The sequence below is a fragment of the Mirounga angustirostris genome, unplaced genomic scaffold (genome assembly GCF_029215605.1).
Source record: "Mirounga angustirostris isolate CCGP_5_RB_7025 unplaced genomic scaffold, mMirAng1.0.hap1 SCAF_5, whole genome shotgun sequence".
NCBI classification, from domain to species: Eukaryota; Metazoa; Chordata; class Mammalia; order Carnivora; family Phocidae; genus Mirounga; species Mirounga angustirostris.
The window spans coordinates 166,512,234-166,539,861 of NW_026991713.1; the positions used below are offsets into that span (position 1 = coordinate 166,512,234).

The window sequence follows — 27,628 nt, forward strand, 5'->3', positions numbered from 1 at the left end:
TAAAATGTCATTAGCTCCTTTCTACAAGGAGGCTTATTTTAAAATGTAAATGTAACAGCACAAACATCCCTCTCCTCCCAGGCCTCACACTTGATTTTTGGAAGTGTAGGAAAGAGCTAACAGTCCGCAGCTCCCACCATATGGCCTACACTCAGTAAATGGAGTCAGACATGTCATCCACCTTAACCTTCATCGAAGCCCCAAGAGGTAACAGTCTCTCCTGAGACTTCCCATGGGGTCTGAAATTAACCCACTGAAATGAACCAGGACAAAAAGCTGACAAATCCTGGGACCAAGGCTTTATTCAGGTCTACTTGGTTTTTAAAGTCGGACTTGTTCTCTTATGCAGATAGGACTACCCTTGAAAGAGAAGTCATTACCTGCCCAGTGTTGTATTTCCCCAGTGGGTTCTGAGGTTCCAGATGGGAAGCCCTTTCCCCCACCCCAGCTAGGGAGCATGGACTGCAAGCATTAGAGACAGCTGTCTTTTCTGGGAACCAAGCTCTCGTTGGTCCCACAGGGTCTGGTACAGTGCCTCAATCATAGTGAGGTTCAAGAAATGTTTGCTGAATGAATAAATGAGAAGATGAATAAAGACTCTTATTAAAATGCAAAAAACCCCACACCCAAACCTAGAGTAGCAATACTCATGGGACATATTAAGCTGTCATTTGATCTTTGAAAACTGTAGCATGAATGAGTTTACTGGAGATTAGCAGGTCAGTCATGGAGAGGGGGGCAGGCAGAAAGAGGGACATGGAAAGCTAAGTTAGGAGTTGGAACAGCAGAAGCCAAAGGAGCCAATCGGTGTGTCTGCGGACACTGACAGAAAGAATCTGATGACAATACTCAACATCCAATGAGGATTTGTGCAGCAGAAGAGAAAGCACTGCCCGCGGAGCTGAAACAGAATCAAGGAGGAGGACAGGAGAACATCCACACACACTGCTTACTTCCCAGCCATTCTGCACCTGTCCCCACCATGCCATATATGTGTAAAGGGCAGATACTAAAGAATGCCATTACCCTGTATTTTGGAATCAAGTTTGCTGATTACCTAGGGTATTACTCAGACAAAAAACAATACCTGGAATGTAATTATGAATGATGCCTAAAACGAAATCTGGTTAACACCCACCCCTCCCTACCCCAACCCAGACAGCCACTCTCGACTTGAATTCATGAAAAACATATATACTTACTATAATTTCAGGCAGGAGTCTATACCCTGGAGAGAAGACAATGAATAAAATAAGCATGACTTCTACCCTGATGGAGTCCCCAGTCTGGGACTCCCTGAAGCAATGACAAGAACAGGGAAACTGACGGCCAGGACCGGGAAGAACACTAACAGTGACAGAGAATTGAGGGTCAGGGTCTAGGCAGAGTTGGCAATCATTTTAAAGCAGATGGAGCAAAATCAAGAAGGAGCTACTCAGGATTCAGCAGGAGTGAATACTCTGACTATACTTCATGAAACAGAAATTGCCAGAAACAAAACAAAACAAAAAAAAGTGCAAGACGCTTATGCTTGTTCCAGAGCCCCTGAGCTGTGCCCGCCAGAGATACCCTTCCCATAAGACACTGCATAGAAAGTGGACAGAGACCCCCTCTGCTCGGCCCAGCTCACGCCACTCCACAACCCGAGGAGGCAAATACCAATGACTGAAAAATGCTACCCACACCCTCCCCATGCATAACACAACTTCTTTTCCAATAACCATTATAAAAGTTGATCATATAGTAGACCCTCCTCCAAAAAAACCCTTAATACTTAAAAAATAAAAAAAAATCACCGCCATGCAGTTGATACAAGAAATTAAGAGTAAAGGTTTACATTTCTAAACTCTAACCACTGAGTTATAAAAAAAAAAAAAAGGCCTCTAAATAAGTCTTCGATCAAAGAGAAAATAAAAACTGAAATTATACACTATTTAGAAAATAGTGACAATACCAACACTACGTATAAAAATTTATGAGCTGTGGCAAGATCTGTTCTCAGAGGAAAACACATAATATTAAATGCTTTCGCTATTAAGCAAGACAAAAGGAAAATAAATGAGCTGAGGTTTCAGTTTAAAGGGTAGAAAGCAAGAAACCAAGGGGAAAGGGGACAGGACAAAACAAACTGTAGAATTCAAACACCGGGAAAGAGAGGAACTGGTACATCAGAGAGCTGGTTCTTTGAAAAGGCCAACTACGTAGATTATAAAATTAAATCTTATTTTAAAAGGAGAGAAAAAAAAAACACATAAATGCCATTCGGAGTGAGAAAAGGGCTTTGACCACACACATAAAGAAGCTTTTACAGGTTTTAATGATAAATAAATGGAAGAAATGCCAATCCAGAAAGCTTTCTGAGACAGAGCTGAAAACTGGTAGGAACCAACCAGTTAGAATCCTGGAAAAGTCATCCGGGATTACTATCCAAAAAGGCACTCGACCCAGATTGTACTACAAATAAATTCTGTCAATTTTTTTTGCAGAATAGAAAATACCATGTAATGTGAAGTAGCACAGAACATAAAAGAAAAGGGAAAAGTTGGGCATTTTTTCCACATATGCACAAAGCTCATCATAGAGGCAGTAAAGCGAGCACACAAACACCTTGAAAATATCAGGCTAAGTGAAAGCAGCTAGTCACAAAATACCACTTATTTCATTTGCATGAAATGTCCAGAATAGGCAAATCTATAGAGACAGAAAGGAGATCAGTGATTGCCTATGGCTGTCGGGGGGTCAGAGGAAATGAGTAAATGATTTCTTTTAAGGGTGATGAGTATGTACTAAAATCACGGTAATGGTTGTACAACTCTGTGAATATACTAAAAGCTCATTCAATTATACATTTTTAAATGAATAAAATGCATGACATGTGAATCTTATTTCAATAAGGCTGTTTTTTTTTTTAAAAAAGCATATACAAAATCAAAAGGAAAAACTATATACACGTGTCACTGATCAATGAGGATTGAAAATTTTAACAAAAAATCCTAGCGACTAACATACAAGAACCAAGTAGAGTTTACTCTAGGAATGCAAATATGGCCCTATTTTAGACAATCTATTAATACAATTCAAAATATTAATAAATCAAGAGAAAAAAATAATCACACTGATAAATGCCAAAAAGACATATGAAAACATTAAGTATGTATTCTCAAGGAAAATCTCCTACAAAATTAGAAAGTAAATTTCCTGAACCTGATGTCTTTTTCAAATAAACATCCAATATTAGTTATAATGGTGAAATGCTCAAAGCATTTCATTAAGTCAGAAATGAGATAAAGATCTGCTGTTACCATCAATATTCAATATTACTCTGTAGATTTCAGTGGAGGCTATAAAAAAGGTAAATATGCTGAAGGGAAAGAAAAAGGCAAAGCTATGTTTATTTGTTCATAATGTGATGCTCTACCTTGAAGAAAAAGTCAACAAAAATTATTAGAACTTATAAAGACTCCAGAAACGTGGCCAGTTGCCATTTCTAATGAAAACTTTTTATCGAAGGATGCTTGGGTGGCTCAGTTGATTAAGCACCTGCCTTCAGCTCAGGTCATGATCCCAGGGTTCTGGGATCGAGTCCCACATCAGGCTCCTTGCTCAACAGGAAGACTGCTTCTCCCTCTGCCTACCGTTCCCCTCCTTGTGAGCTCTCTCACTTGTGCACACACTCTCTCTCTCTGACAAATAAACAAAATCTTTAAAAAAAAAAAAAAAGAACACTTTTTATTGAAGTAGAGCACACATTTATTTTATTTTATTTATTTATTTTTAAAAGATTTTATTTATTTATTTGAGACAGAGAGAATGAGAGAGAAAGCACATGAGAGGGGGGAGGGTCAGAGGGAGAAGCAGACTCCCTGCAGAGCAGGGAGCCCGATGCGGGACTCGATCCCGGCACTCCAGGATCATGACTTGAGCCGAAGGCAGTCGCTTAACCAACTGAGCCACCCAGGCGCCCAAAGAGCACACATTTTTTAAAAAGCACACAAATCTCAAGCATTCAGTCCTGTCAGTTCAAAAACTGAACATACCCATTTAATCAACATTCAAGTCAAGAAACAGAAGATGACCAGTCTCCCTGAATTTCCCAGTGTGCTCTTCCAGTCACTACTCTGGTTACCTGCCCAAAGGTAACTACTATCCTGAGTACTAACCTTGTAGATTTTGAAACTTACATAAAAAGAATCAAATAATGTATACTATCCAGGATCTGAATTCTTTGATTCAACATTATGTTTGAGAGATATACATGCCCTTTGTTTTGGAAAAAAAAAAAAAAACAGCATTAATATCTTCAGATAATTAGAGAATATATCACATTCATAAAATAAGAACTAGGTGCTATAGCAAAAGATGAGTTAGAGAACCAATAAGAACACTTGAAAATTAAAATACAAAAGCAGAAATAGGAAGTTTAGAAAATAAGGTTAAGAACATTTCCCAGAATGTATAGTCAAAAGGCAAAAAATGAAAAATAAGAGGGTAAAGATTAAAAACTTAGAGAATTGGTCCAGGAGGTCTGACATTCAAAACAAGTTCCAAAAATGAAGAATGTCTCACTCACACACACACACACACACCAATAAAGAATATCAACAATAAATACGAGTTTCCATTGGAAAGTCCTACCAAGCATTCAGCACAATGGATAAAAGCAAATCCCAAAGCACATCATCATGAAATTTCAGAATACCTGGGATAAAAAGGATTTCTAAAAAGATAATGACAAGTCTCCTTCAAAAAACCAGGGTCAATATGGCTCTGAACTTCCCAATAGCCATGTTGAAAGTTAGAAGGCAGTAGAACACAGCCTTCAAAATCTGAAAGAAAAATCATTCCAAGTGGGAAGTGTGAATCTAGATATTATTAGACATGCAAGGACTAAAACTTTACTTGAAGATATGCATCACTAAATTGAAGGAGTAAGCCAAGAAAATAAAGACATGAGATCAGAACACAGAGGACCACACACAGGAGAGAGGGAAAGGGAACTCTAGATTCTGTGTTATATTGTGGAGCCTGTCCCAGTGCAAAGGGCCAAAGCACTCTGGAGACTTTTCCTCAAAAACATGAACTGGTCAGAATATCTAATGTGGCTGAGAGGATTGGGAGGGAATTCAGAGAAGAGACAGAGGGTCTGGGATTGAATTAGTGAAAAGTATATAGAAAACAAAGCAAAACAAACGAATAAAAAGATAATGATTAAATACAGGAAAAACAAAAAGCTGATCAGGAAAGGGAAATAACCCAAGTATACCACGTGGATCAGCACTAAGTTATTATAATAATACAAATATTTTTAAATGACTAAACAAAATTACAATATAATTATATTGGAGGATGGGGAGGATGGAGGATGGGGAGAGGTACATGTAAATGTGGCAGGGGTAGCTATTACCTCAGCTCCCATAGTAGGAAGTCAAGAAATCATGTCTAAATCTCAAAAAACAAATACATTATTTGTAGAGACAGGTAGACAGAAGGATCATTTTCAAGAGTGGAGAGTAGTCCCTCTAGAGAGTGAATAGAGCCTTCTAGAATATATATTAGACTTTAAAACACATGTACATACATTTCATAAAACTACAAAATATTTAAAATATGTAAGACCCTAATGAAATAGTAATCGTGGTGATTTCCGGTGGTACAATGATGAGTGGTCATCTAATACTTTTTGTATTTTTAAATTTGTACAATGAATATTAAATTTACAGTGAATACATAATAAAAAAAAAGTATTTTTTACAATGTGATTTTCAAATTCTCTAGTCTCCTCACCACTGTCCTTGTTCTTCTCTGCTGGGCTGGAAGACAACATCTGGATTAGAAGCGGAGCAGAAAATGACTCTTATTTCTTCCCCTCCTGAATGCCTATAGACAAATTATAGAGCTCTAATTTCATGGCTATCAGCCTCTGCTCCTCCCCCCTCATATTCCTCCGGATTTGAAGTCTCTGCAATTTCAAGTTTGTTCAAGCAAAAATTCCAGTTTTCCAATGATGACTACAAGTATCAAGGATTTTTTTCCCCTGTGTGTAGTTACTTTTAAGATACTATAGGGTTTGGTGGCAGATGGGATGGACGGTCCAGTCGTGTAAACATTTACAATCCGTCAGACCACCATTCTTCACCACTTTGAGGCCCAAGAGTGAATTCAAAGGGATACACAAAGACTGGGGTGGAAAGTTCAAGGGGGCCCTTTGGAGTCAAGGAGCACACAGGTAGGCTGGAGCTGTTCAGCCCTTCAGGCAAAATCATTGCATTTCAGGGTTCCAGCAACTTAAAATCAGAGGTTAGCCGTCGGGTCACCAGAAATCCAAAGGGAGACATGGAGCTGGGGCACGAGGAGCAGCAGGCCAACGGAGCAGCAGGATTCAGGGGTATAATTCCAGGGCAGGCCCAGCAACGCTTTCCAGGAGCCTAGGACTCTGAGTGGATACATCCCTGAGAGAGGCTCTGGCCAAAGAAAGGCCCCAGGATTCTAGGACAGAGCACACTGGCGGAGTGGAGGGTTTCAACCTGGAAACCCTACTCCGGGAGCCTCGTGAACAAAACAGAGGCCTATGGGAGCAGTGCTGGCTACCGGGAGGAAGAAGAGCTGCAGGGATGCCTGGGGGCTCAAGGTTCAAGATGGTAACACTGCTTCTCAGCTCATGCCCTGGGGGCCCAGGACTGCAGCTGGGCCACCATGTCGGACACCAGGGCCCAGGACCAGAGCGGGACCAAGTCTGCAGAAGAGGAAGTTGGGTGTGGATCTCAGGGGAGCTGGGGAATGAACAAGCTGGGGAAAGACAGAGGTCTTTGCCGCTGTCCCTAGCTGTCCTCTAAAACCTGGAATGGAAGAAGAGCCTCGGGGAAGCCGTTCTTCAGAAACCCCCTTCTCTTTGCTCCAGAAGAAGCCAAACCGATGTGCAAGAGGCAGCAGTTTTAAAACTGTCCCTGTGCTTTCCTCCCCTGGGCTCCATGACCTCCACTCCTCTGCTCTAAGTTGCCAGGCGGGCAACGGGGGACTTTTCCCCAGTGCCTTCACTGCCTCTTTCAGGGGTGAAGCTCAGCTTGGAGCTAGTGGGGCATGGGGCTATCAGAATCGGAAGGAAACCTTCTCGCTCCACTAAAGCTGAGCACTGGGGTCGGTGCTGAGAAGAATGAAGATGTGCTCTAAATGAAAGCCCGTGGTTTCCTGCCTCCGGTCCCATGGGAAAAAGACAAGGAACAGGAAGGTGATGAGAAGTGACAAGTGCCCAGTTTCAGCCCAGAGAGGGAGTGATGTGTTCCCCACTGAGGTTGGTGCAGAGGGCATAGGGGGGCTTTTGCGCTTTTCTAAGACAGTGGAAGGAAACTAAAAAAATTTCATAACGACTCAATAGCAGATGTGCTATTTTATCATTGATCTCCACATCAGAGCACTTGAGGCTAGGGGGCCAGAGGCAGGGTGGAAAATGCACATTAATGGCTTTTATTTGGCTTCATTGCCTTTTTGCTTCCATTTCCTTCATAATAGTACATGTCAGTCACCATTGGGAGGGGGGTGGAGGATGGAGGGGTACATATAGAAGTAATAGCAGCTCCTGGATTCAGAGTTATTATCAGTTTGATCCTCAGTACAGGTAAAAGCAAACTTGCTTTCAACCTTTCTGAGCGAGGGCAAAAAGAAACAGAAATAAATTCACAAACTACGCTCGGCAGAGTCAGGACTGGAAACGAAGTTGGCTTCCAACGTGAGAAGCCGTGACTGGCCCCGAGCAGTTCTCCAACTTGGTTACAGCCCACCAATGGTCCACCCGTCACTGCTGGTTCTGTCTACAAAACCATCTGCAGCCACGACATATGCCACAGTCGGAAATTGAACATTCATAAAAGACACTCAAGGAACATTTCTCTCGTTTTTCCTTTAAGTTAAGCTTCTTAGGAACCTGGGGGTCCACTGAACTTCATGCACAGAAGTCAAACTCCAAAAAACTGACTTGCTCATCCTACCAGGTCTATAAAGGACCTCCCGTGCAGGGAAGCCTTCCCAGACCTCAGACGCTGCCCGATCTCAAAAGGCTTTGAAGGGGCCACTGCTCCATCACATGCTACTCGTACTGATGTTGTCCTTAACAGTCAAGCCAGCCTGGCACAGCCACTCCACTGCTATGAGGATGTGAGACCCAAAGATGACACAGGAGCCTGGACTTCTTGGAGAAAAACGAAGCTCATAGCCCCTGACTTTCTGTGTGCCTGGTTGCAAACGATTTTTAGATCCCCATGGGAGTAAAACCGGAGAGGGCTCTGACCTAAAATTCCAGAGGGAGAGTGTGAAGTGTCAACCCGAACTTCCCTGCTCTGGGAAAGTCTGGGGCGAACTCCTGCAGCCTTAGAAACTGGGCTGGGTCCACAGGATGGGGAATGGCCGGGTGCCCACGGAGTTAACAGCAGACTTGTCATGTGTGCGTGCTGGACGGCGGGCAGTTCATGACTTGGCGGAGAAACACAGCACAGGATCTACTATCGCTGCTTCTGATTAATTTCCTGGGTGCTCACGGGAAACTCTACCTGCTTTCTCCCCAGTCCATGAGAAATGAAACAGTCACGTGTCCCTGTATTTCCATCAAAGAGAGGGGGGCAACAGAGAGGGGCTCGGCTCCGAATTGAGCCTCACGTGAACAAAGGTTGTGCAACTGAGAAAACCTGATTGGAGCTGATATGTCGTGGAGGATGGTAACTCCGGCAGGGCTAGCCAGGAGCCAGCCGAATGGCAAAGGCTGGCTGGGCTCGCGGACAAATTATGACCTGTATCTTAGGCATCGCATCCAGAGGATGCCCTAAAAAAGACAGGGAAGCAATAATGCACCATGGACACAATGGGCCAGAGTTCCAAACTTTCGCCACAGAGAAAACAATGGGGCAGCCGGAAACAAAGGAAGAGAGAGCATTTTCTGCTCTGAACTCAATCCGAGAGTCTTCTGTAGCTACTTTTTGGGCTCTGAGGGTGGACTGGAGAAAAGAAATGGCAGGAAAGGGCAGGAGAAGGAAAACATACGCAAGGCTGGAAGATGGCACATTCTGGAATCACCTAGAAAAGGGGGATTAAAGCTACCAAAGTTAATGGCTGGGAGCCTACCCCTCCCCACCCCTTCCACAATCATACCTATCCAGCTCCAACCGATAAGGAACCTGAGGCCCCGCCAGATCAATTTGGCAGAATTAATGGTACCGCTGCTCCCCTATTTATATCCAGCAATAACTCAGGACCTGGGCATTTAACTCAGAGGCAAAGCATCTTCTATTTTTAAAACCCTTAAATTTAAAAGGAAACTTATCTGCTGTTTGGCAGCCCAGCACGCTGAGCCTCTTTGTAAGCGAGGAGGAAAGCCTTCCCCACATTATTCAGATTTACCTACTTGCTGCTATGAGCTGTTGTAACGCATGTTGGCTGACGGAGCCCGGCCTCTGCTTGTCATCGCAGTGAATGGCTGCCCTGCAAAGCCTTGCTTTAGCTCCGGGGCACTGCCTAGGAATTTTGCTTCAAAAGAACGGCATCCAGCCACAGTATCAGTGTGTCATGCAAAGAGAAAAATTGATCTAGCTGGGCTGGCTTTGAAGGTACAGAGGGGATGTCAAGAAATACCATTTATTTCGCCCAAAAGCAGTGTGTTCACCAATGGGTAAGCACGCTTCTGTTTTATAATGAACAGTCTCCTGGAAGGGACTGACAGGAGGACTGTGGGCCTCTTCCTTTTCTGGGCAGATGCCCTTTTGTTAAAATTGCCACTTCTTCGTTAGCACCCGGAGTTCTGCTCTGTATGCAGGGTATGGAGTAGGGCTAATCCAATGATCAGGTTATCTGTCCTAACCATGCAGAGTTGGAGGAATGGACCAAATATGAAGACAAGGTTTATAGGGCTCCCACAGGGAGCAGCAAGGCTTGCCACTGCAGACTACAGAAGAGCCCTACCAGCAACAGCAACTAGCATTTTTAAGCAGTTTGCGTGTATTAGTCTTCACGACAATCCTATAAAATAGATTACTGTCCTCATTGACAGATGAAGAATCTGAGGCACACACAGGTAAAGTGGCTTGTCCGAGGTCTTGCAGAATGGGTCTAGGGCACATCTACCCCTTTTACAGAGAAGTAAATTGAGGCTCAAAGCCAGTGGTCAAATCTGGCCCTAAAACAGCAATGTTCCCTCTCTCCCATCATGCCGCTGACACACGGAGTCATTGAGAAGTGCTTGCTCCCAGGTTTTTTGTTTTTTTTTTTTTAAGATTTTATTTGACAGAGAGAGAGAGAGCATAAGCAGGGGGAGCAATGGGGGGAGAGGGAGAAGCAGGCTCCCTGCAGAGCAGGGAGCCCGATGCGGGGCTTGATCCCGGGACCCTGGGATCATGACCTGAGCTGAAGGCAGATGCTTGATGGCTGAGCCACCAGGCACCCCACCCCAGCTTGGAGCACCATGAGAAGGCAGCAGTCAGCAGCGGATGGCTATACAGAGCAGACACGTGCCATCCTGTGTTTCCATGTGGGCTGGACCTGCTGCTTTCCCAGGAAGTGACAAACTTGAGGATGCTGCTGGTTCAAGGTCCTGATCAACTGTGATCACTACCACGCATTCTTTCCAGCTAACTGACCAAACAGCAAGTACTTTAAAGAAGTGGATATGGGGGCGCCTGGGTGGCTCAGTCGGTTAAGCGACTGCCTTCAGCTCAGGTCATGATCCTGGAGTCCTGGGATCGAGTCCCACGTTGGGCTCCCTGCTCAGCGGGGAGTCTGCCTCTCTCTCTGACCCTCCCCCCTCTCATGCTCTCTATCTCATTCTCTCTCTCAAATAAATAAATAAAATCTTAAAAAAAAAAAAAGAAATGGATATGGCTTCCATTGGATACTCTTAACAGAAGGACAGAAAAGCAAGAATGCATTCATTCCTTCTCCAGTGGTGATTCTCATTCACCGAGTTCTCATTTGGGGTCTCAAAAATGTGCACACATGGAAAAACTTGAAAAAGACCTTAACACAAGTAGAGTATCCTCTATCCTGCTTAGAACAGAGGTTTATACACAATAGGTATAAATGCTCAGGAAGCAAAGAGGGGACAAGAACAATACTGCAAAGCCAGCCCCTATCCCTGATCCTACTCATAACAATGCTTCCTCCAGAGGGAGATGAAACCCCACAGTTGACCAGTATCAACCAAACCAACACCTTCTATCAACGGGGTTCCTTCAGGGACTGTCCCCTAAAGAAAGCAAGCAGAGTTTTGTGGAGGGTTGTTATGTTTAACTGTAAATTGCCTTGTGTCTTGCTTCTGTAGTAAAACTCTATTTACTGAAACTGATTATCTACAACGCCTCGTGCCCGAACTTCAGAGAGTTTACAATGAGGGCCTTTCATCTGAGGGACCAAAAGCTTTGTTACAGAAATTTTCTACTCTGGGAACAACACACCTGTACATGCTGGGTATGGTTTATGGCTAAGAAAATGAAAAGCCTATTGACACAGAGGATAAGTGACCTGCCTAATGACACAGAACCTATTGTTGGCAAAATCGATCAGGTCTTTCCTCTGTCACTGGACAACTCCAAGGCAGGAAAAGAAGGTGGAGCTTTTTTCCATTGTGATTTTTCTCTTCCCGAACTGGGACAGACTTCAATTGGCCCCTGAGCTAGATTCCTTTCCGGACTCTCCTTTCCTAGACCCAAAGGCAAGTACTAACCACTGTGGTCTTCAATCTGTCCTTCCCCACGTGCTGCAGTTGGCTGGCATCAGATACACAGCTTAGGTTGGCCAACAAATACTTTAAAGAAGTGGATATGGCTTCCACTGGAAACTCTTAACAGAAGGTCAGAAAAGCAAGAATGCATTCATTCCTTCTCCAGTGGTGATTCTCATTCACCGAGTTCTCATTTGGGGTCTCAAAAATGTGCAAACATGGAAAAACTTGAAAAAGACCGAAACACAAGTAGAGTATCCTCTACCCTGTTTAGAACAGAGGTTTATACACGGAGGTTTATACTCTGGCTCTGGGTGATGGTCAACATCTTCCCAGGATGCTCCTTGTTTTCTGAATCCCTGCTTGCAGCTCTACCATGACATTCTGCGGTTCTGGGATCTGACCCCAGTTGAATTAGCTGGCGTACTCTGTGTTGTCCAGCTACGTCCCTCAAAAGGGGGACCACACAAGACTATGAGCCAAGAATTAATACCCAACTGTCTTCATCTTGTTGCAAGATTGGCCATCTACTGATGGCCATCAGCTCCCAAGACAGAATTCACATTCCACTCAATTCATCTATTTAAAGTGCACAATTCAACAGTGTTTGGTATGTTCACAGAGTTGTGCAATCATCACCACAATCAATTTTAGAACATTTTTATCACTCCCCCAAAAAGCCTTGTACTCATCACCAGTCCCTCCTCTCCCCACCCCTTCCCCAGGCCAAGACAACTGCTCTTCTACTTCTTGTCTCTTCCAATTAGTGTTTTATCCATCTTCAATCTACCTCATTGGACCGCTGGATCGAGTCTGGGCTCCTCTGTTTGGTTTTGAGAACTCTCCATAAAGTGGACTTCCTGTTTTGATCTACTTGGTCTTCAATCTCTCCTCTCCTTTTTAATGCACATTCCCTACCTTCAGCTTCCTCACCACACCCAAAATAACTTAACCTCTTGGTGTGATAAATGGTTAATTCATTGGACTTGGATTGCCCAAACCCTGAAATTCTAAAGAAAGAACTAGCTCTGGCCAGGGTCCAGGAAGATAACTGATATGCCCTTGAGGTAACCTGCCTGATAAGAGTGTCTTTGCATGCCCGAGGCCCTGGACCATGCTAGTTTAAGCTCTGCGTGTGGGGAGCTAGAGCCTGCCCAGTCAAGTTTAGTCACCTGGCACTCCACGCCTACATGACTGACCCCTACTAAGGCTCAGGTGAGCTTCCCTGGTTGGCAGTGCTTCACACCTGCTGTTCCCTATCACTGCTGGGACATGAAGTGTTGTCCATGCAACCCCATGGGAGAGGACAACCCGAACCTCACGCCTGGTTTCTCCTGGACTCTGCCCTACGCATCTTTTTCCTTTACTGATTTTCATCTGTACCCTTTTACAGTAACAAGTTGATAACAGGGAGCATGACTGCTTTTCTGAGTTTTGTGAGTCCTTCTAGTGAATCATCACACCTGAGGGCAGTTTGGGGACCCCAAACACACTCCTTTTCACTCCTAGCCCTCTAATTGTGCCGTCTCCCACATACTATGCCAGGCTGCAAGGCCCAGAAAGTCACACCTTTTCCAGGAGAGACAGCACAATGGGGAAGAGTGCAGACTCTGGGCAATGGGATCGGCATCCCAGCTTTATCTCCCACTAAGCGTGTGACCTTGAGTAAAGTGCTTGCCCCGCCCATGAAATGGAGACCATAATAATACTCACCTCCAAGGGCTATCATCAAATGTAAATGGATTTGCAATGTGTAAAGCATAAGATTAATGCCTGGCACATAGGAAATTCCAGCATTAGTTACGGTTTTTATGAGCTCTCCCATCCGCTCCACTCACAAAGTTAACCTCCCTCCCATCAAGCCACACTTAACCTGTGCTTAAATGCAATTGTGCCCACTTGGGTCCTGGGTCTCCAACCAGCCCATGACCTCCTTCGGGAGGATCATGTCATTTACAGACTCTGTCTCCCCAAAAGTTCCTACAAGGCTGAGCACACAATTGGTTCCTAAAATATATCTGTTGATGCCTAGGGAAGATATATCTATTTAAAAGTCTAGGAAAATCTGATTCTTCATGTAAGGATTTCCTCTTGTGAAAGCCAGTGATATTCCTCTAGGGAGGGAAAACAAAAACCAAAAACCAAAAAACACCCTTCTCCTTTATACACATTTGTGTATAGAATCTAAGATACCAGCAACCACACATATCCAGGACAGCCCTTTCAACTACAAGTGTCCAGCAGCCTCTAATGGCTCCTATAGCTTATAATTACCATCAAATTACACATTGGATTTAGGATGGCTAATTATTAATCATCAGCCTGAATCAGTTATTAATGAGTAATGCCACTAATTACAGGGTCACCTAACATAGAGCAAGCGGGCAACCCCGGCACCTCACAGAAGATGCCTAATTCAACTGCAGACTGTCCCCGGAAACAATGTGCTGGAAAATGTCCCAACTTCGGTGACACTGGAGACCCTAGCCTCCTGGTAAAAGTCACGGGGTTTTACAGCTGGAAAGAACTGGAAAGATCAGCACTTGGGACGCTGTGAGCTACACACCTCTGAACGCTGCTCAGCTAAGCTGGGTTTCCATGAATTCATGATGCCCCCAACCTAGGTGCCTCCTGACTACATAGACTATATCCCCTCATGCTTATTTTTGCTACTATTTTTCACATACATGGACATAATGTTATAAATCAAAATTTAAGTTTATATCCAAGAACAACTGAACTCATAGTAGTTCTTTTGTCAGGGAATTTTCACGGAAGATTTGCTGAATGTATATTCCCAGATCCTCAAAACTGCCATCAGTTGCTTCTTTGTTCTTGGTCAGCTCGCCCATTCTCATTCCTTCCGGAAATGATTCCAGACTTTTATCACTTTCCCATAACCTCCTATGTAAAGGCCTAGCTCTCACTTTTGAGGGTGATTTCGCCTCCTCTTTCCCGAGGAAAATGTGGGTCATAAAGCATGAGCTCTCTCTTCCTGCTCTTCAAGACCAAACTACTGTTCGTGTCCTTGACCTGACCTCCTCCTGGCACTCCAGGGTCCTTCGTTCCCAACCAGCCCCCTCCCTCCTTCCTATGTCTTCAAACCTTCCCTCTCTTTGCTCCGTGCCCTCAACTCTATGTACTGTGTTAAAACACCCCTCTTCATGTCTTCACCTGGGAAAAGGATGTTCAAGCAAACAGATGGCCAAATTCAAGGAGATCGTGCAGAAGGTTCAATGTCAATAGCTAAGAAACAGCTGACGAGGGAGTGGCGTTTAGGGGAGGAATGTGTGAGGAGAGCTTCCCTGGGGCAAGGTGTTCCCTGGAGCGAGTGGGGATCCTACCATCTGACCCCAAGCCCAGTTCAGCACTTCCAGCAGCAAAGAAACATCCTCACTGCTCCCGACCAATGTTTAGCAAAGGGAAAGTGCCCTGTGGAGCAGAGGGGAGCCCTGGGTAGGGGGAGAGTCACCTCTCCCCTCCCATGCGGGACAAAGGTATGTGAATCCTGGAAAGTAGATTCGGAATCCAGAGGGAATGTTGGCCTGTGACCACTTTCAAAGTGGTCATTATTAAAGTTCACGATAAAAAAGGAATGAAGTACTCACTCATGTTACAAAACGGAAAAACCTCGCAAACTTTATGCTATTAAAGAATCAAAGAAACCAGACACAAAACCCCACAGAGTGTACGGTTCCACTCATATGAATTGTCCAGAACTGGAAGTCCATAGAGACAGAAAGCAGACTGGCAGCTGTCAGGGACTTGGGGGAGGCAGGGTGTGGGGTAGGGGATGACTGTCTACTGGGGAAGGAATTGGACACTGAGTGTTGATGAGTGCACAATAGTGTGAGTGTATTTAATGCCACTGAATTCTATACCGTAAAATGGTTAAAATGGTAAAATTTGTGTTATGTGTACTTTACCGCCTTAAATAAAATCATCAACAAAACAGAAAAAAAGGGATGTCCAAGATTGTAGCCTACAAGATAATGGAAACAATCTAAGTGTCCATCAGTGGGTGAACTGGATCGAGAAGATATGATATATCTATACAATGGAATACTATCCAGCCTTAAGGAAGAAGGAAATCCTACCATTTGCAACAACATGGATGGATGCTGAGGGCATAATGCTGAGTGAAGTAAGTCAGACAGAGAAACACAAATACAGAATGATTGCACATACATATGGAATCTAAAAAAGTCAAACTCGTAGAGAAACAGAGATCAGCATAGTGGTTGCCAGAGGCTGGGGGTTGGGGGAAATGGAGAGGTTCTGGTCCAAGGGTACAAACTACCAATTACATGATGGATAAGTTCTGCAGATCTAATGTACAGCATGGCGACTATGGTTAATAATAACACACTATATACCTGAAATCACCTCAGGGAACAGGTCTTAAGGGTTCTCAGCATTTAAAAGAAAGTAATTATGTAAAGTGATGGATATGTGAAATAGCATGATTGTGGTAACCATTTTGCAGTGTGTATCTATACCAGAACATCACATCGTACACACTAAATATATACAGTTTTTGTCAATCGTATTTCAGTAAAGCTTGAAAAAAATAAATGTTTGAAATGCGTATGTAAGTTAATGAATGAATTACTTGGAAATAAAAGGCGGCTCTGGAGTACGGGGACCCCAGGAGGAAGAGGGTGTGGGGTGGATGCAAAGACAGAGGTGGAGGGAGCGCTGGGAGAGGCCCAAGGAAGGAGGGTCCCTGCTGCCTTGATAAAGCAAGGTGGAGGTTCAGATTCCCCACGCCCTACAACTGAGCACCTGGAAGAACCTTCCTCCTGCACCTCCCGAGGAACAGATGAGTGATTGACAGGAAGAATAAGGACTCCAGCTGTTCTCCCACTGCAAAGGGTCAGTGAGGGATAGAAAGAGATCTTACTTATTTTTTTTAAGTAGGCTCCATGCCTAGCATGTAGCCCAACACAGGGCTTGAACTCACCACCCTGAGATCAAGACCTGAGCTGATATCAAGAGTCAGACGCTTAACCGGCTGAGCCATCCAGGCGCCCTGAGGAGTCTTAATTTCAAGGAAGTTCAAGTTTTTATGAGGACATGAGATGGGACAATTTCCATAATGGACTGAGGCTGATTTGTGACTTAAAGTGACCCTAGGACTTACATTACCCAAGAGTGATAAGAAACATCATGAGGTCTACTGGGGTTTTCGTTGGGGCAAGGGAAGGGCTCATTGCACTGAGCAAGGAGGAAACCAAGACAGTTGGGGTTTTATCAATAAGTAATCTCTGTGCCCAATGTGGGGCTCAAACTCATGACCCCGAGATTAAGAGTCGCATGGTCTACTGACTGACCCAGCCAATATACCCCATGCGTTCTACTTACTCAGTGCCCTGGAGGTGCAGGCTCAGTCTCTCCCATTCCTAAAAACATATCACTTGATCTTTATTCATCCTCCTCCACAGTTTCTACCCCTCACCTCTCCAAGCTGAGTCTGCCCCAAACACCTCACTCACTTTTCCAACTTCTTCATGTCCCATTTGTCCTTCCACCAACTGCCAATTAGCTTCAGACCCAAATGCTCCCTTAAAATGGTTTCACCAAGGCTATGATGAGCTGATCCCTTAAATCCAATGGTGCTTTGGGTCTTCCTGTATTTAAACCTCTTACTCCACTGATTGTCCTCATATCTCTCTGACCATTCATCGAGACTTGTCAGTCTCCCTTATAAAGGCTCCCTCCATCCCAGAAATAATGGGGTTCTCCTTGTCTTTCTCTAATGGACCTCTGGGCACTCTCACTCTTTTTCTAATCGCTAGCCCTGACCTCTCTTCAGGGCCTCAAATGTCACTCATCCATTCGTTCATTCGCTAAAGATTTCCAGCAAACTACTAAGGGCCAGGGAGTAATTAGGCACGGGGGCTACAACCATGAACTAGCCACAATCCTGGCTTCATAAAGCATATGGTCTAGTGGGCGATAAAGATGGTGAAGAGAGGCTCTCCATTTGGGAGAGGCAAGTAGAAACACCTAGCAGTGGTTCTTAATATAAGCCCTATGAATCATTAAGGTATTCATAAACTTCATGAAATTATATGCAAAGTTCTGTCCTCCACTTGGACATGTTCAGGGTTGATACGATCTATGCCTTTCATTAGGTTACCCAAGAGGTCCTTGACTCAGAAACGTTACTGATGTGACATTGGACATGATGTCACTCTGGAGAAAAATCAGGGCTTAAGACATAGATGTGAGACCCTTCTCTGAGAGGCGAGAGTGGGGTCAGGACTCCTCAGAGTCTTTCAAAGAAGAATCTCAGCAGTAGAGGGCAGTGACACACAATGGAGGCGACAGGGGAAACTTGGCTTAACTCAAGCTCCACTAAGTCTAACTATGCTTCTCCTGTGGCTCTGAGTAACCCTTTCCCCAAATCCCCCAGTCCCGCAGGAACGCCACATAGCGCGGGTGCCCAGAGCTCCCAGTGTGAGAAGCAGGGGCCTCAGCTGTCCTGGGAATGACAGAGGTCTCTCTCAAAGCTTTAAAGAAGAGGGATTTTTTTGGCCAATATTTAGAAGTCAGGCGATTTCATGGAATGATCTGGATTTGTGTCTTCTCTTCAAACTCTGAGGACCCAATAAACACCAGCCCTGGGTCCCCCCACCCCAGCACTGTCACCCAGGGCTGATAGCGGCTGCCTCCTTGGGGGGGGGATGTATTCTTCAGTTCCCCGTGCCCTCCCCCCTTATACTTGGACTCTGCTGTCTTTCATGGCACCTGCCCACTCTCCACTCCAGAAGCTCTGGGAGAGACAAAGAGCAGAGAACAAATGGAAAACCATGGCAAATAAACTATTTACCAGGCAGGAGAAAAAAATATATATATATAGGAAGAAAAAGGGAAAGAAGTAAACAGAAAGGATATACATTTTCCTTTTTTTTAAGGATACAAATTTTCTTAATGCAAAATCTCCTATATTATGTTGTCTACTGGGAAGACTCAGTATCTACAGTAGCCTCATCCAGTCAAATGCCATTTGGATTGTGAAAATGTTCTCCCCATCCCATCCTTCACCAAAATAAAATCATTACTATTAAAATATTAGGAGCACAGTGGGGAGTGGAAACGACCATGTCCTAACATTTAAGAAATCATAGTGTATCTGCATAATAACATCAGAAAGGCCATAAAAACTCCATCCTATAATTAATAGCTCCATCCACTATTAACAAATTAAGCATTTCATAAGTTATGATACATTAAAAAGAGATCATTGGTATTTGATTGTTTTGTACATCAGAGATACATGTAATATTAATGACTCATGATCATGACTCTATTTTTTTGAGTCTTTTCAAAGTGCATATTAATCATCTGTTAATATTACCGTAACTCATAAAATACAAGCTAAATTTTTGCTTAGTGCCTTTCATACGTAGGAATAGCTATGTTTTCTGGGCATCTTACAGCAAGGCACTGTACCCACTACTTTCCCTCTGTGGCTAACACCACTGTCACACCCCCATTCCCATGTCTGTCATGGCTGGAGGTCAGCCCCCCTGTGGGTCAGGGAGGAAGCACTATGTGTGTTCAGTTCAGCAGCGTTAATTTCATTCATGTTATTATGCAACCGATCTCCAGAAAGCATTTCATCTTCTAAAACTGAAACTCTACACCATCAAGTAACATTTCCCTATGCCTCTCTTCTCCCCAGCACCTGCCAACTACCATTCTTCTGTCTCCATACATTTGGCCGTTTTAGGTACCTCATATGAGTGGAATCATATAGTATTTGTCTTTGGTGACTGGTTTATTTCACTTGGCGTAAGGTCCCCAAGGTTCATCCATGCCGTAGCATATGTCGGAACTTCCTTCTTTTTTAAGGCTGAATGCTATTCCACTGTATGTATACCCCACGTTTTATCCACCCATCCATCTGTTGGTGGCCATTTGGGTTACTTCCACCTCTTGGCTATTGTGAATAATGCTGCTATGAACATGGGTGTGCAAATATCTCTGAGTGCCTACTTTCAACTCTTTTTGTGTCTGTATCCAGACGTGAAATTGCTGGATCACATGGTAATTCTATTTTTTAAATTTTTGAGGAACTGTCATACTGTTTTCCATAGCAGCTGCATGATTTGGTATTTCTACGAGCAAAGCTCGAGGATTCCAATTTCTCCACATCCTTGCCAACACTTGTTCCTTTCTGCCTTTTTTGTTTGTTTGTTTGATAGTAGCCATCCTAATGGATGTCAGGTGGTATCCCACTTGTTAAATTTAAATATCCCAAACGTTATGCTTTGCTTCTCAGGTGACACCTTAGTGATGAGTCCATGTTATTATTTGCAAGGAGCCAAGAGTGTGGTCCTGCAGCATTGCCCACAATGATCCATCGCACATCGAGATTGGGATGGAAACTGAGTCACAAGGCATCTCTGGTGGAGGACGTTACTGGCCCAACACATCACCTTCCTTGTTGCACACATCTGCCCATGAGCAGCTCTACTCTAACGTAATCAGTTCCTCAGCTTTCAACTTGAGCAGGAAGATAAGGGAACATGAGGCATCTTAGTTATTTAAAATGCAACGACTATGAACTTCAAAACTACCTGCAGACGGGCGCCTGGGTGGCTCAGTTGGTTAAGCGACTGCCTTCGGCTCAGGTCATGATCCTGGAGCCCCGGGATCGAGTCCCGCATCGGGCTCCCTGCTCAGCGGGGAGTCTGCTTCTCCTTCTGCCCCTCCCCCCTCTCATGTGTTCTCTCTCTCTCTCTCTCTCATTCTCTCTGTCTCAAATAAATAAATAAATAAAATCTTTTTAAAAAAAAAACTATCTGCAGAAAGTCCTCATCCTATTCCACAGTTCCTTCTTGCCATCCTCCTTTATACCAACACTGCCCGAAAACTAGGCCAAGGTAAGAAAGCTTCTTCCACCTCTTCTAACTTAAGGCAGAACCCTGAAGATTTTAAGTCACTTTGGCCCTTGAGCAGAACTCACAGGAAGTATTGGACGATAACTCAGCTACCATCGTGGTTAAAAATCAGAGCACCTGTATGGGCTGAACAATGCCCCCTCCCCTCAAACAAATCCACATCCTAATCTCTGGAACCTGTAAATGTTACCCAACATGGGAAAAAGGGCTTTGCAGATGGGATTCATCATGGGCCAGAGGATTATCTTTGATTATGCACACAGACTGTAAATGTTATCACAAGGGCCCATCACACGGGAGGCAAGAAAGTCAGAGGGGGAAGAAGGGCGTGTGATGAAGGAAGAGGAGGAAGAGGGATGTGATGTAGCCACAAACCAAGGAATGAGGACTTCTAGAAGCTGGAAAAGGCACGGAAATGGATTCTCCCCTACAACCTCCAGAAGGACCCCCGCCACTGAGCACACCTTGAGTTTAGCTCTGTGAAGCTCATTCCAGACTTCTGACCTTCGGAATGTAAGAGAATACCTCTGCGTTGCTTCCAGCCACCACGCTGGTAGTAATTTGTTATAGCAGCCATGGGAATATGGCATCAAAATTAACCCACTTTACTCAACCTCCCTTATAGGAGAGCTTCCCAGCTGGTGCGCTCTGGGGTCGTGATCCACTCATCTCTGGGGGCAGCAGGGTAGGACGTGGGCAAGAGTCATACACAGCTGCCCAAAGGCCCTCCAGGTGCCCCCGGGGTCACACAAATATCGTTCTTTTCTCTGTGTTCCTGCATCATGGGAAGGGGAGGCAAAGTTACAGGTATGACAGGGCCACAGGAATGAGCACCTCTCAAACACCACAGGGCAAGCTCCTGAACACAGCCCATCAGATAGGAGCACAAACAAAAGGAGGTGGACATTCCCAACATTTCGATCTTTCAGTATCACTGTTTGGTAAGCTGCACTTGAAAACTTTAGCTAAAGAAGCAAAATGCGGTATCTTTCCTCAGCAAGAAATCTCTGATGCTAAGACCCAGTGAAGTCCCCAAGCAGCTTTTGTCCACTCCTGGTCTGCCCCAGGCGGCCTCTCCTACCCTCCCTCCCTCCAGGTTCCTGTGTCCCTGGGATCTGGGGACGCGATGGCCTCCAGAGCTTGCCTGCCACTGACCTGATGGGGAGAGAGGGGTCTCCGGCGTCCCACCAGTCTTTCGGGGGGCTGATGTACATGCACCACAGCTCCCAGCTGTAGCCGTGGGCCGAGTTCTCGTACCGCTGCACCTCAAAGGTGTCCTGTTTGATGTTGTCGATGGACGGAAGGATCACTCGCTTCCGGTTCTCCTGGATTCGGGACAGAACTGGCTCGGCCCTGAAACACATGGAAGGAGAAGTCAAATCTCTCTCCTGCGGCACGCCCACCCCTCCACTGGCAAGACCCCCACACCACGGAGAATGAACAGAAGCGACCTGGCTAAAGGGGGGGCCCTGGGTGGGCTGGGCCTCAGGTGGAAACTGAGGCACCTGAGCCACCTGCCCTGGGGTGGATCGTGCCTCTGTGAGCATGCTCTGTATGGGGGTGCAGTGTGGCCCACACCCTGGACCCCGGGGGGATCCTACGGCGTTGTTGCCTGGGCCCGAGGGGCCGGGAGCAAGAATTCAGAGCGTGGGGGCCTCTCCCCCAGAAAGCCCCAGGCCTCTATTTTGTGCTGACAGCGTAAGCCAAGGCAAGCCCGGCTGACTCCAAGCGGTTCTGCGCTTCGCACTGCACTCAGGCTTCCCAGTGTTTGCCATTTCCCCTCGGGCACTGGTTGATGCCTCTTGTTTCTTCTGCAGGAGCTGAATTTTCTCTCCCAAAATGGGTCACTCCTGCCCTTGATGGCCTGGTTTTAATAAGCATTTCGCTAGCTTCTCGGTGTGTGTGACTATTTCAGTTGTTTTAATTGATTATTTAATTGATTTCTTAAAAGGGATCTAATTGAATTGGTTAGCAATGGCAGGAGAGAACTAATTAAATGCAAAGGCAAGCAGAATCCTGCCTGCCAGCGAGCCTGCCCCCCACAGCTGCAGCGGGGGACAGGCACGGACCTGGCTCGGGGTTCAAGGTGCAGCCCTGCCCGCTTAGGAGAAAGCAGATGGTCAGACTCCCCCACCAGTGTGTGTCTCCAAGGCAGACGTAGGAAAGGATTGTTTCCCAGATTCGAGAAGGAAGAGATGGTTCTCATAAGCCAGGGCATTAATCTCCCTGCTTAGAACAGAGCTCAGGCTTTGGAAAAGAGTCAAGTGAAAACCCCATTCCTCTGCATTATTTGGAAGAACAATGAGAACGCTCGGCCTGCCTCCCATCTCTTTTCATATCCAGCTATTGAATTACCTGTTGGCTCATCTCATCTTTCTATTTAAAACGAGCAATAAAATATACCCTGGGCCATTTACCGCCTCCAGTGCTTTTGCACACATCATATAGGCTGAAGCCAAGTGGGACTGACTCGCCATAGCTTCCAGATACACTTCTGAGCTTCACCCCTCCAAGTACCTGCTCCTGCTGTTCTCCTCCTTGGAGGAATGCCCTTGGCAACTGGCAGGAAGTCTAGTTACCTATGGAGTCTTACCAGATCAAGTGCCACCTCTCCCAAGAAGCCTTCCTTGATTTCTCCTGGTAGGAAGGTTCTCTCCCTCCTCTCAGCTCTTGGACCGTCTTCTGCACCTCATCAAGTCACTCTGGCTATAAGCTGTCTGTGCTAATCTTGGAACACACACTATTTTTCCTTATGGGCTAACGGAAGCTGATATTTATGGAGCACTTACTACGGGCTAGGCACCATTCTAAACATTCTCACAATGGTCCTAGGAGGTAGAGAGTATGATCAGCGTTTGACAAAGGAGGTTAAGTGGCTTGCCCCGGGGCCACACAGCCAGCTGGTGGCAGAGCCGGGTTCTAACCCCGATGGTCTGGCTTCACGCCTGACCCATAAGCTCCACTGTGTCATTGATGGAGCCAGGCTCCCCCTGGCTGGTCTGGTGGCCTGCCGTTTAGAAGCACTCAGTCACCCGTCACTGTGGTGAACTTCTAAGCATGGGGACAGAAGAGCTTCGTGCCACTAACGCTTCTGATGCTGCGGAGTGTGACCTCCCAGTCTGCGAGGGAAGATACACCTATTCCCAGCTGTTTTCTCCCGTCCCTGGAGACACCCCCACCTTCCACCAGGCAGCCCGCTGTGCTTCCGGGGGAGCGGCGCACTCCCGCCCGCAACCCGTTATCATGTGACCTGCTCTGGCCAATGGGGTGTGAGCAAACGAGATGACGTCACACCGGCGCAGAACCTGGCAGAGCCGGTCCCGAGCCACAAAAATGGGATGTCCTCGACAGAGTCCAGCTTCCTGTCACCTCAGACTGCAGAGACAGGACGTGTGTCTCTCATTTCAATATTGCGTTGCACTTGATGATTTTAAATTGTCTGCGCACTGCCGTTTGTGCAGCTTCAAGCCAGAAGCGCATCTTCAGTGAAAGAGAGCAAAGAATAATCAGGCTCATCTCCGATTCTCTGAGACGCATGCACGTCGCCACGTGACCTGTTACGCCGGCCCCGCCCCAGTCGACCCTGCGTGGGGCGGCCATGACCTTGCTCAGGACTTGCGAGCTATGGCGCTGGGTCACTCACACCCTTGGGTGGCACTAAATGGTCTTGTCGAGAAATGCCCACCACCTAATCGTGGTTTTAGAGAACAATACAATTCTCTTATGTTCCCCAGACCTATAACCTATAACTGAAATTCCTGGATTTGAAAAACGGGGAGAATTTTAGCCTATCTAGGATGCTAATATGGCTACATCAAATAAGTAAAAACAGCCTCATTTTAGCAATGATCCGACTGTTAATCTACAGATTGTATTTTTTTAAATTTGGGTGTTCTTCAGGTGGTTGTTTTAATACTGTTTATTAGCCCTGTTAACAAATGTAGACTTAAGTAGTCCAACCAACCCACTGAGCAATTCCTATTTCATACCTTACAGTTAACAGCTTAAGGCATTTTACTACAAGTTTCCACAAGTCCTGAATCAAATCTCTAATCTTTTCACAATAAAGTAGATTGGCATATAAAATAAAATACATCACTACTCATTTCCTACATGGTCTCTTCTAGCTGGATTTCCATTTTATGTACATGAAATGACAGTCTAAAGACTGTTAAGTATCAATGTTCCCTTCCAAGAAGGGAGAACAAATTCCAATTTTTTTAAACAAAAAGGACATAGTCTCAGAAGGATTTTACCTAAGTGACCATGTGTGTAAACTGTACAATTTAAGCTGTTTTAAAGTTCCAGATTATAAGCAAATGAACTCAAATGTCCTGTCTTGGGGCACCTGGGTGGCTCAGTTGGTTGAGCATCTGCCTTTGGCTCAGGTCATGATCTCAGGGTCCTGGGATCGAGTCCCACATCAGGCTCCCTGTTCAGCGGGAACCTGCTTCTCCCTCTCCCTCTGATTGCAACTCCCCCTGCTTGTGCTCTCTCTATATATATCAAATAAATAAATAAAATCTTTAAAAAAAAGTCCTGTCTTCTCTGTGCTACGTTTCAGCTAATATTGCAAAACTAACGCCAGTTCTAAAAGTTGCTATGACCAATTCCATTGACTTTCGCAAGGTACCTTAAGTTACAACAAAAACCTCCTCAGGGTCTCAGGATGTGGAGGATATGTGGAGCAGAGTTACAGACAGAGGACCAGCAGCTGACCTGCCCCACAGACAAGATGAAAATCTTTGCTGTCATAAATCACTGAAGTTGGAGATTATGACTGCAGTATAACCCAGTGAAAGTTGAGACATAGTGTCTACCTTGTAACAAGTCACCACAAGGGACATCTGTCACTCTGGTGGTGGAAATTGAGTGTGATGGCCTAAGGTAGCACAGAGGCCAGTTAGACTATGGGCTACCTGAGGACAGACAGCAAATCCTGCCAGATTCTGAACCCCAGCTAAGTGACCACCTGTCCCAGTTTGCCCAGGACTGTTCCGGTTTTACCACTGAAAGTCCTGCATTTTGGGAAATCCCTCAGCACTAGGCAGATCTGAACAGTTGGTGACTCCACCCCTGGCTTAGGACAGTGTTTGGGACAGTGGCAGGCATCCAGCAAATATTTGTCAAACAGATAATTCAAGCAGCCACTGGGTTAGTTTAGGTGCATGATGATGAAGGTGTGAGGTGCATTAGTGGAGGTCAAGGCAAAGGGCAGACATGCAAAATAGAAGGGGAAACCAGCTAGAGCTAGAGGTTGATGAGAGCTAGAGATTGATTGGATGAGTGACATGATGGGGAGGGAAGAATCAAGTGAAAGGGGACATGGGTAGAGCCACCAGTTTTGACAGAGAAGAAACAGGGAGGTAAGGATATGGCAAAAAAGGCAAAAAGTTCCAATGGATCATTGGAGTGCATCTGTTCAGAAGGCTTCCAGCTCAACCATTCTCAAACTTGAGTGAGCATCAGAGTTAACCTGGAGGGCTGGTTAAAATAGATTGCTGGACTCACCCCCAGAGCTTCTGATTTCAGAGGTCTTGGGGGAAGCCCAAGAATCTGCATCTCAAACAAGTTCCCAGATGCTACTACTGGTCTGGGGACCACATTTTGAGACCATTTATGAGAGATTAACAACTCTGAAGCTTAGGGGAGATTCTAAAGAGATTCTAAAGTATGTTGCAAATGAAGAAGAACAGATGTTTTAATGTTTCATTGGTAATGGGATAGTGGCTCTTCCAATCTGGTACCATGAACAACATTTATTCAAGATGGTACCAGTGAGTTGACACATGTTACAAACATGATTTGTGAAATTAAAGACTCTGCTTCTTAGTAATTAAGCAAACTGAGCACAGGTTACTTAACCTCTGATTTATCACTGGGTAATCAGCAACAACCACCTGACCGTGCTTTTCAGCTGTCAAGTCCTAAACCAATGTCAGTATGCTCATTGAGTGATTTGGGCATTTTGATGCTTTACTATTCTTGCATCCTATGTCTCCTCCTCTCCCTGTGCCTCTCCCCCCAATTTCTCCCAGATTGTTCTTTTCACCACCTGGGAAACCACTGGGGGCCACATCTGCAGAGATAAACTCTTCCCTCCCTACAAATGATGTTACAGATAATCCCATGGGTTCCAGGAGGCTTTCCCTGCATAGGTAGAATTATAAATGGATCTCTTTCCTCCAGATAGCACCCAACCATCCTCCTCAAACAAGGGAAAGGCAAGTGGGAGAAGAGAACAAATATGGCTATCTTGTCCCCTTAACAAGGATTATCTTGAGTTCTGTCCATTTAATATGTCATTTTCACTGGGAACTTTGATGATGATGGTGATGGTGATGACCACAACAATGAAGAACAGAGTAAAACAGCAAATTTTTCCCCGCCTCCCAGTCTTATCCTAGATTATCAACCAACCCTTCTCCATTGTTCTAGTAGCCCCAGAGGAAACAGGCAAAGTTTCCACCTCCCAGATTCTAACTCCTCCTGACCACATTACTGCGGTTCCTCAGTGCCCCTGGGGTCCAGCTTGTGACCTACCAGCCAGCGGTGAATTCCACGTGGGCATCAAAGAAGCCAGTGACCTGGCCCGTGGCCACCTTCCAGCCCTCGATGCGAGCTCGGATCAGGCCCTCTCTTTTTTGATTGCGCACCACCTTCACCAGCCCAGGGTAGCGTTTGTGGACATACTCCTCCAAGGGGGCCTTCAGCTCCTCTACAAATGAAAAAATGCAAGAAGGTCCATAAACATGTCATTTCACCAGGGTGTCCAACCCACTGCAATGCCAACAGATCTTCAGGGAGTTTAGAGAGCAGAAAAGTTGGCATGTCAGTAATTTTAGTAGAAGAGACAACTAGGTCAGCGTGAGAATAAGAAGACATTGCTGACACACCAACCCAGAACAGCAACGTTCGTCCCACGTCCAAGGTATACAGCTGGACAGAATCCACATCTGGCTTTTACGTTCTGGCTGCTACAGGCCCACAGATGTCTTTTGAGGTTGCTTTTCTTTGTGGC

General features: G+C 45.3%; 1 protein-coding gene across 2 annotated transcripts in view; it reads right to left on the minus strand.

Annotated features, from left to right (window-relative positions):
- The window catches only part of GALNT17 (polypeptide N-acetylgalactosaminyltransferase 17), a 446,740-nt gene that overhangs the window by 192,999 nt on the left and 226,113 nt on the right, over positions 1 to 27,628 (minus strand). For both annotated transcript variants that reach the window (XM_045875477.2, XM_054507624.1), the window contains 2 exons: positions 27,151 to 27,325; positions 21,763 to 21,960 (listed from right to left, as the gene is read on the minus strand). In XM_045875477.2, coding sequence (XP_045731433.2) covers positions 21,763 to 21,960; positions 27,151 to 27,325 — 373 coding nt within the window. The remainder of the gene's footprint in view (positions 1 to 21,762; positions 21,961 to 27,150; positions 27,326 to 27,628) is intronic.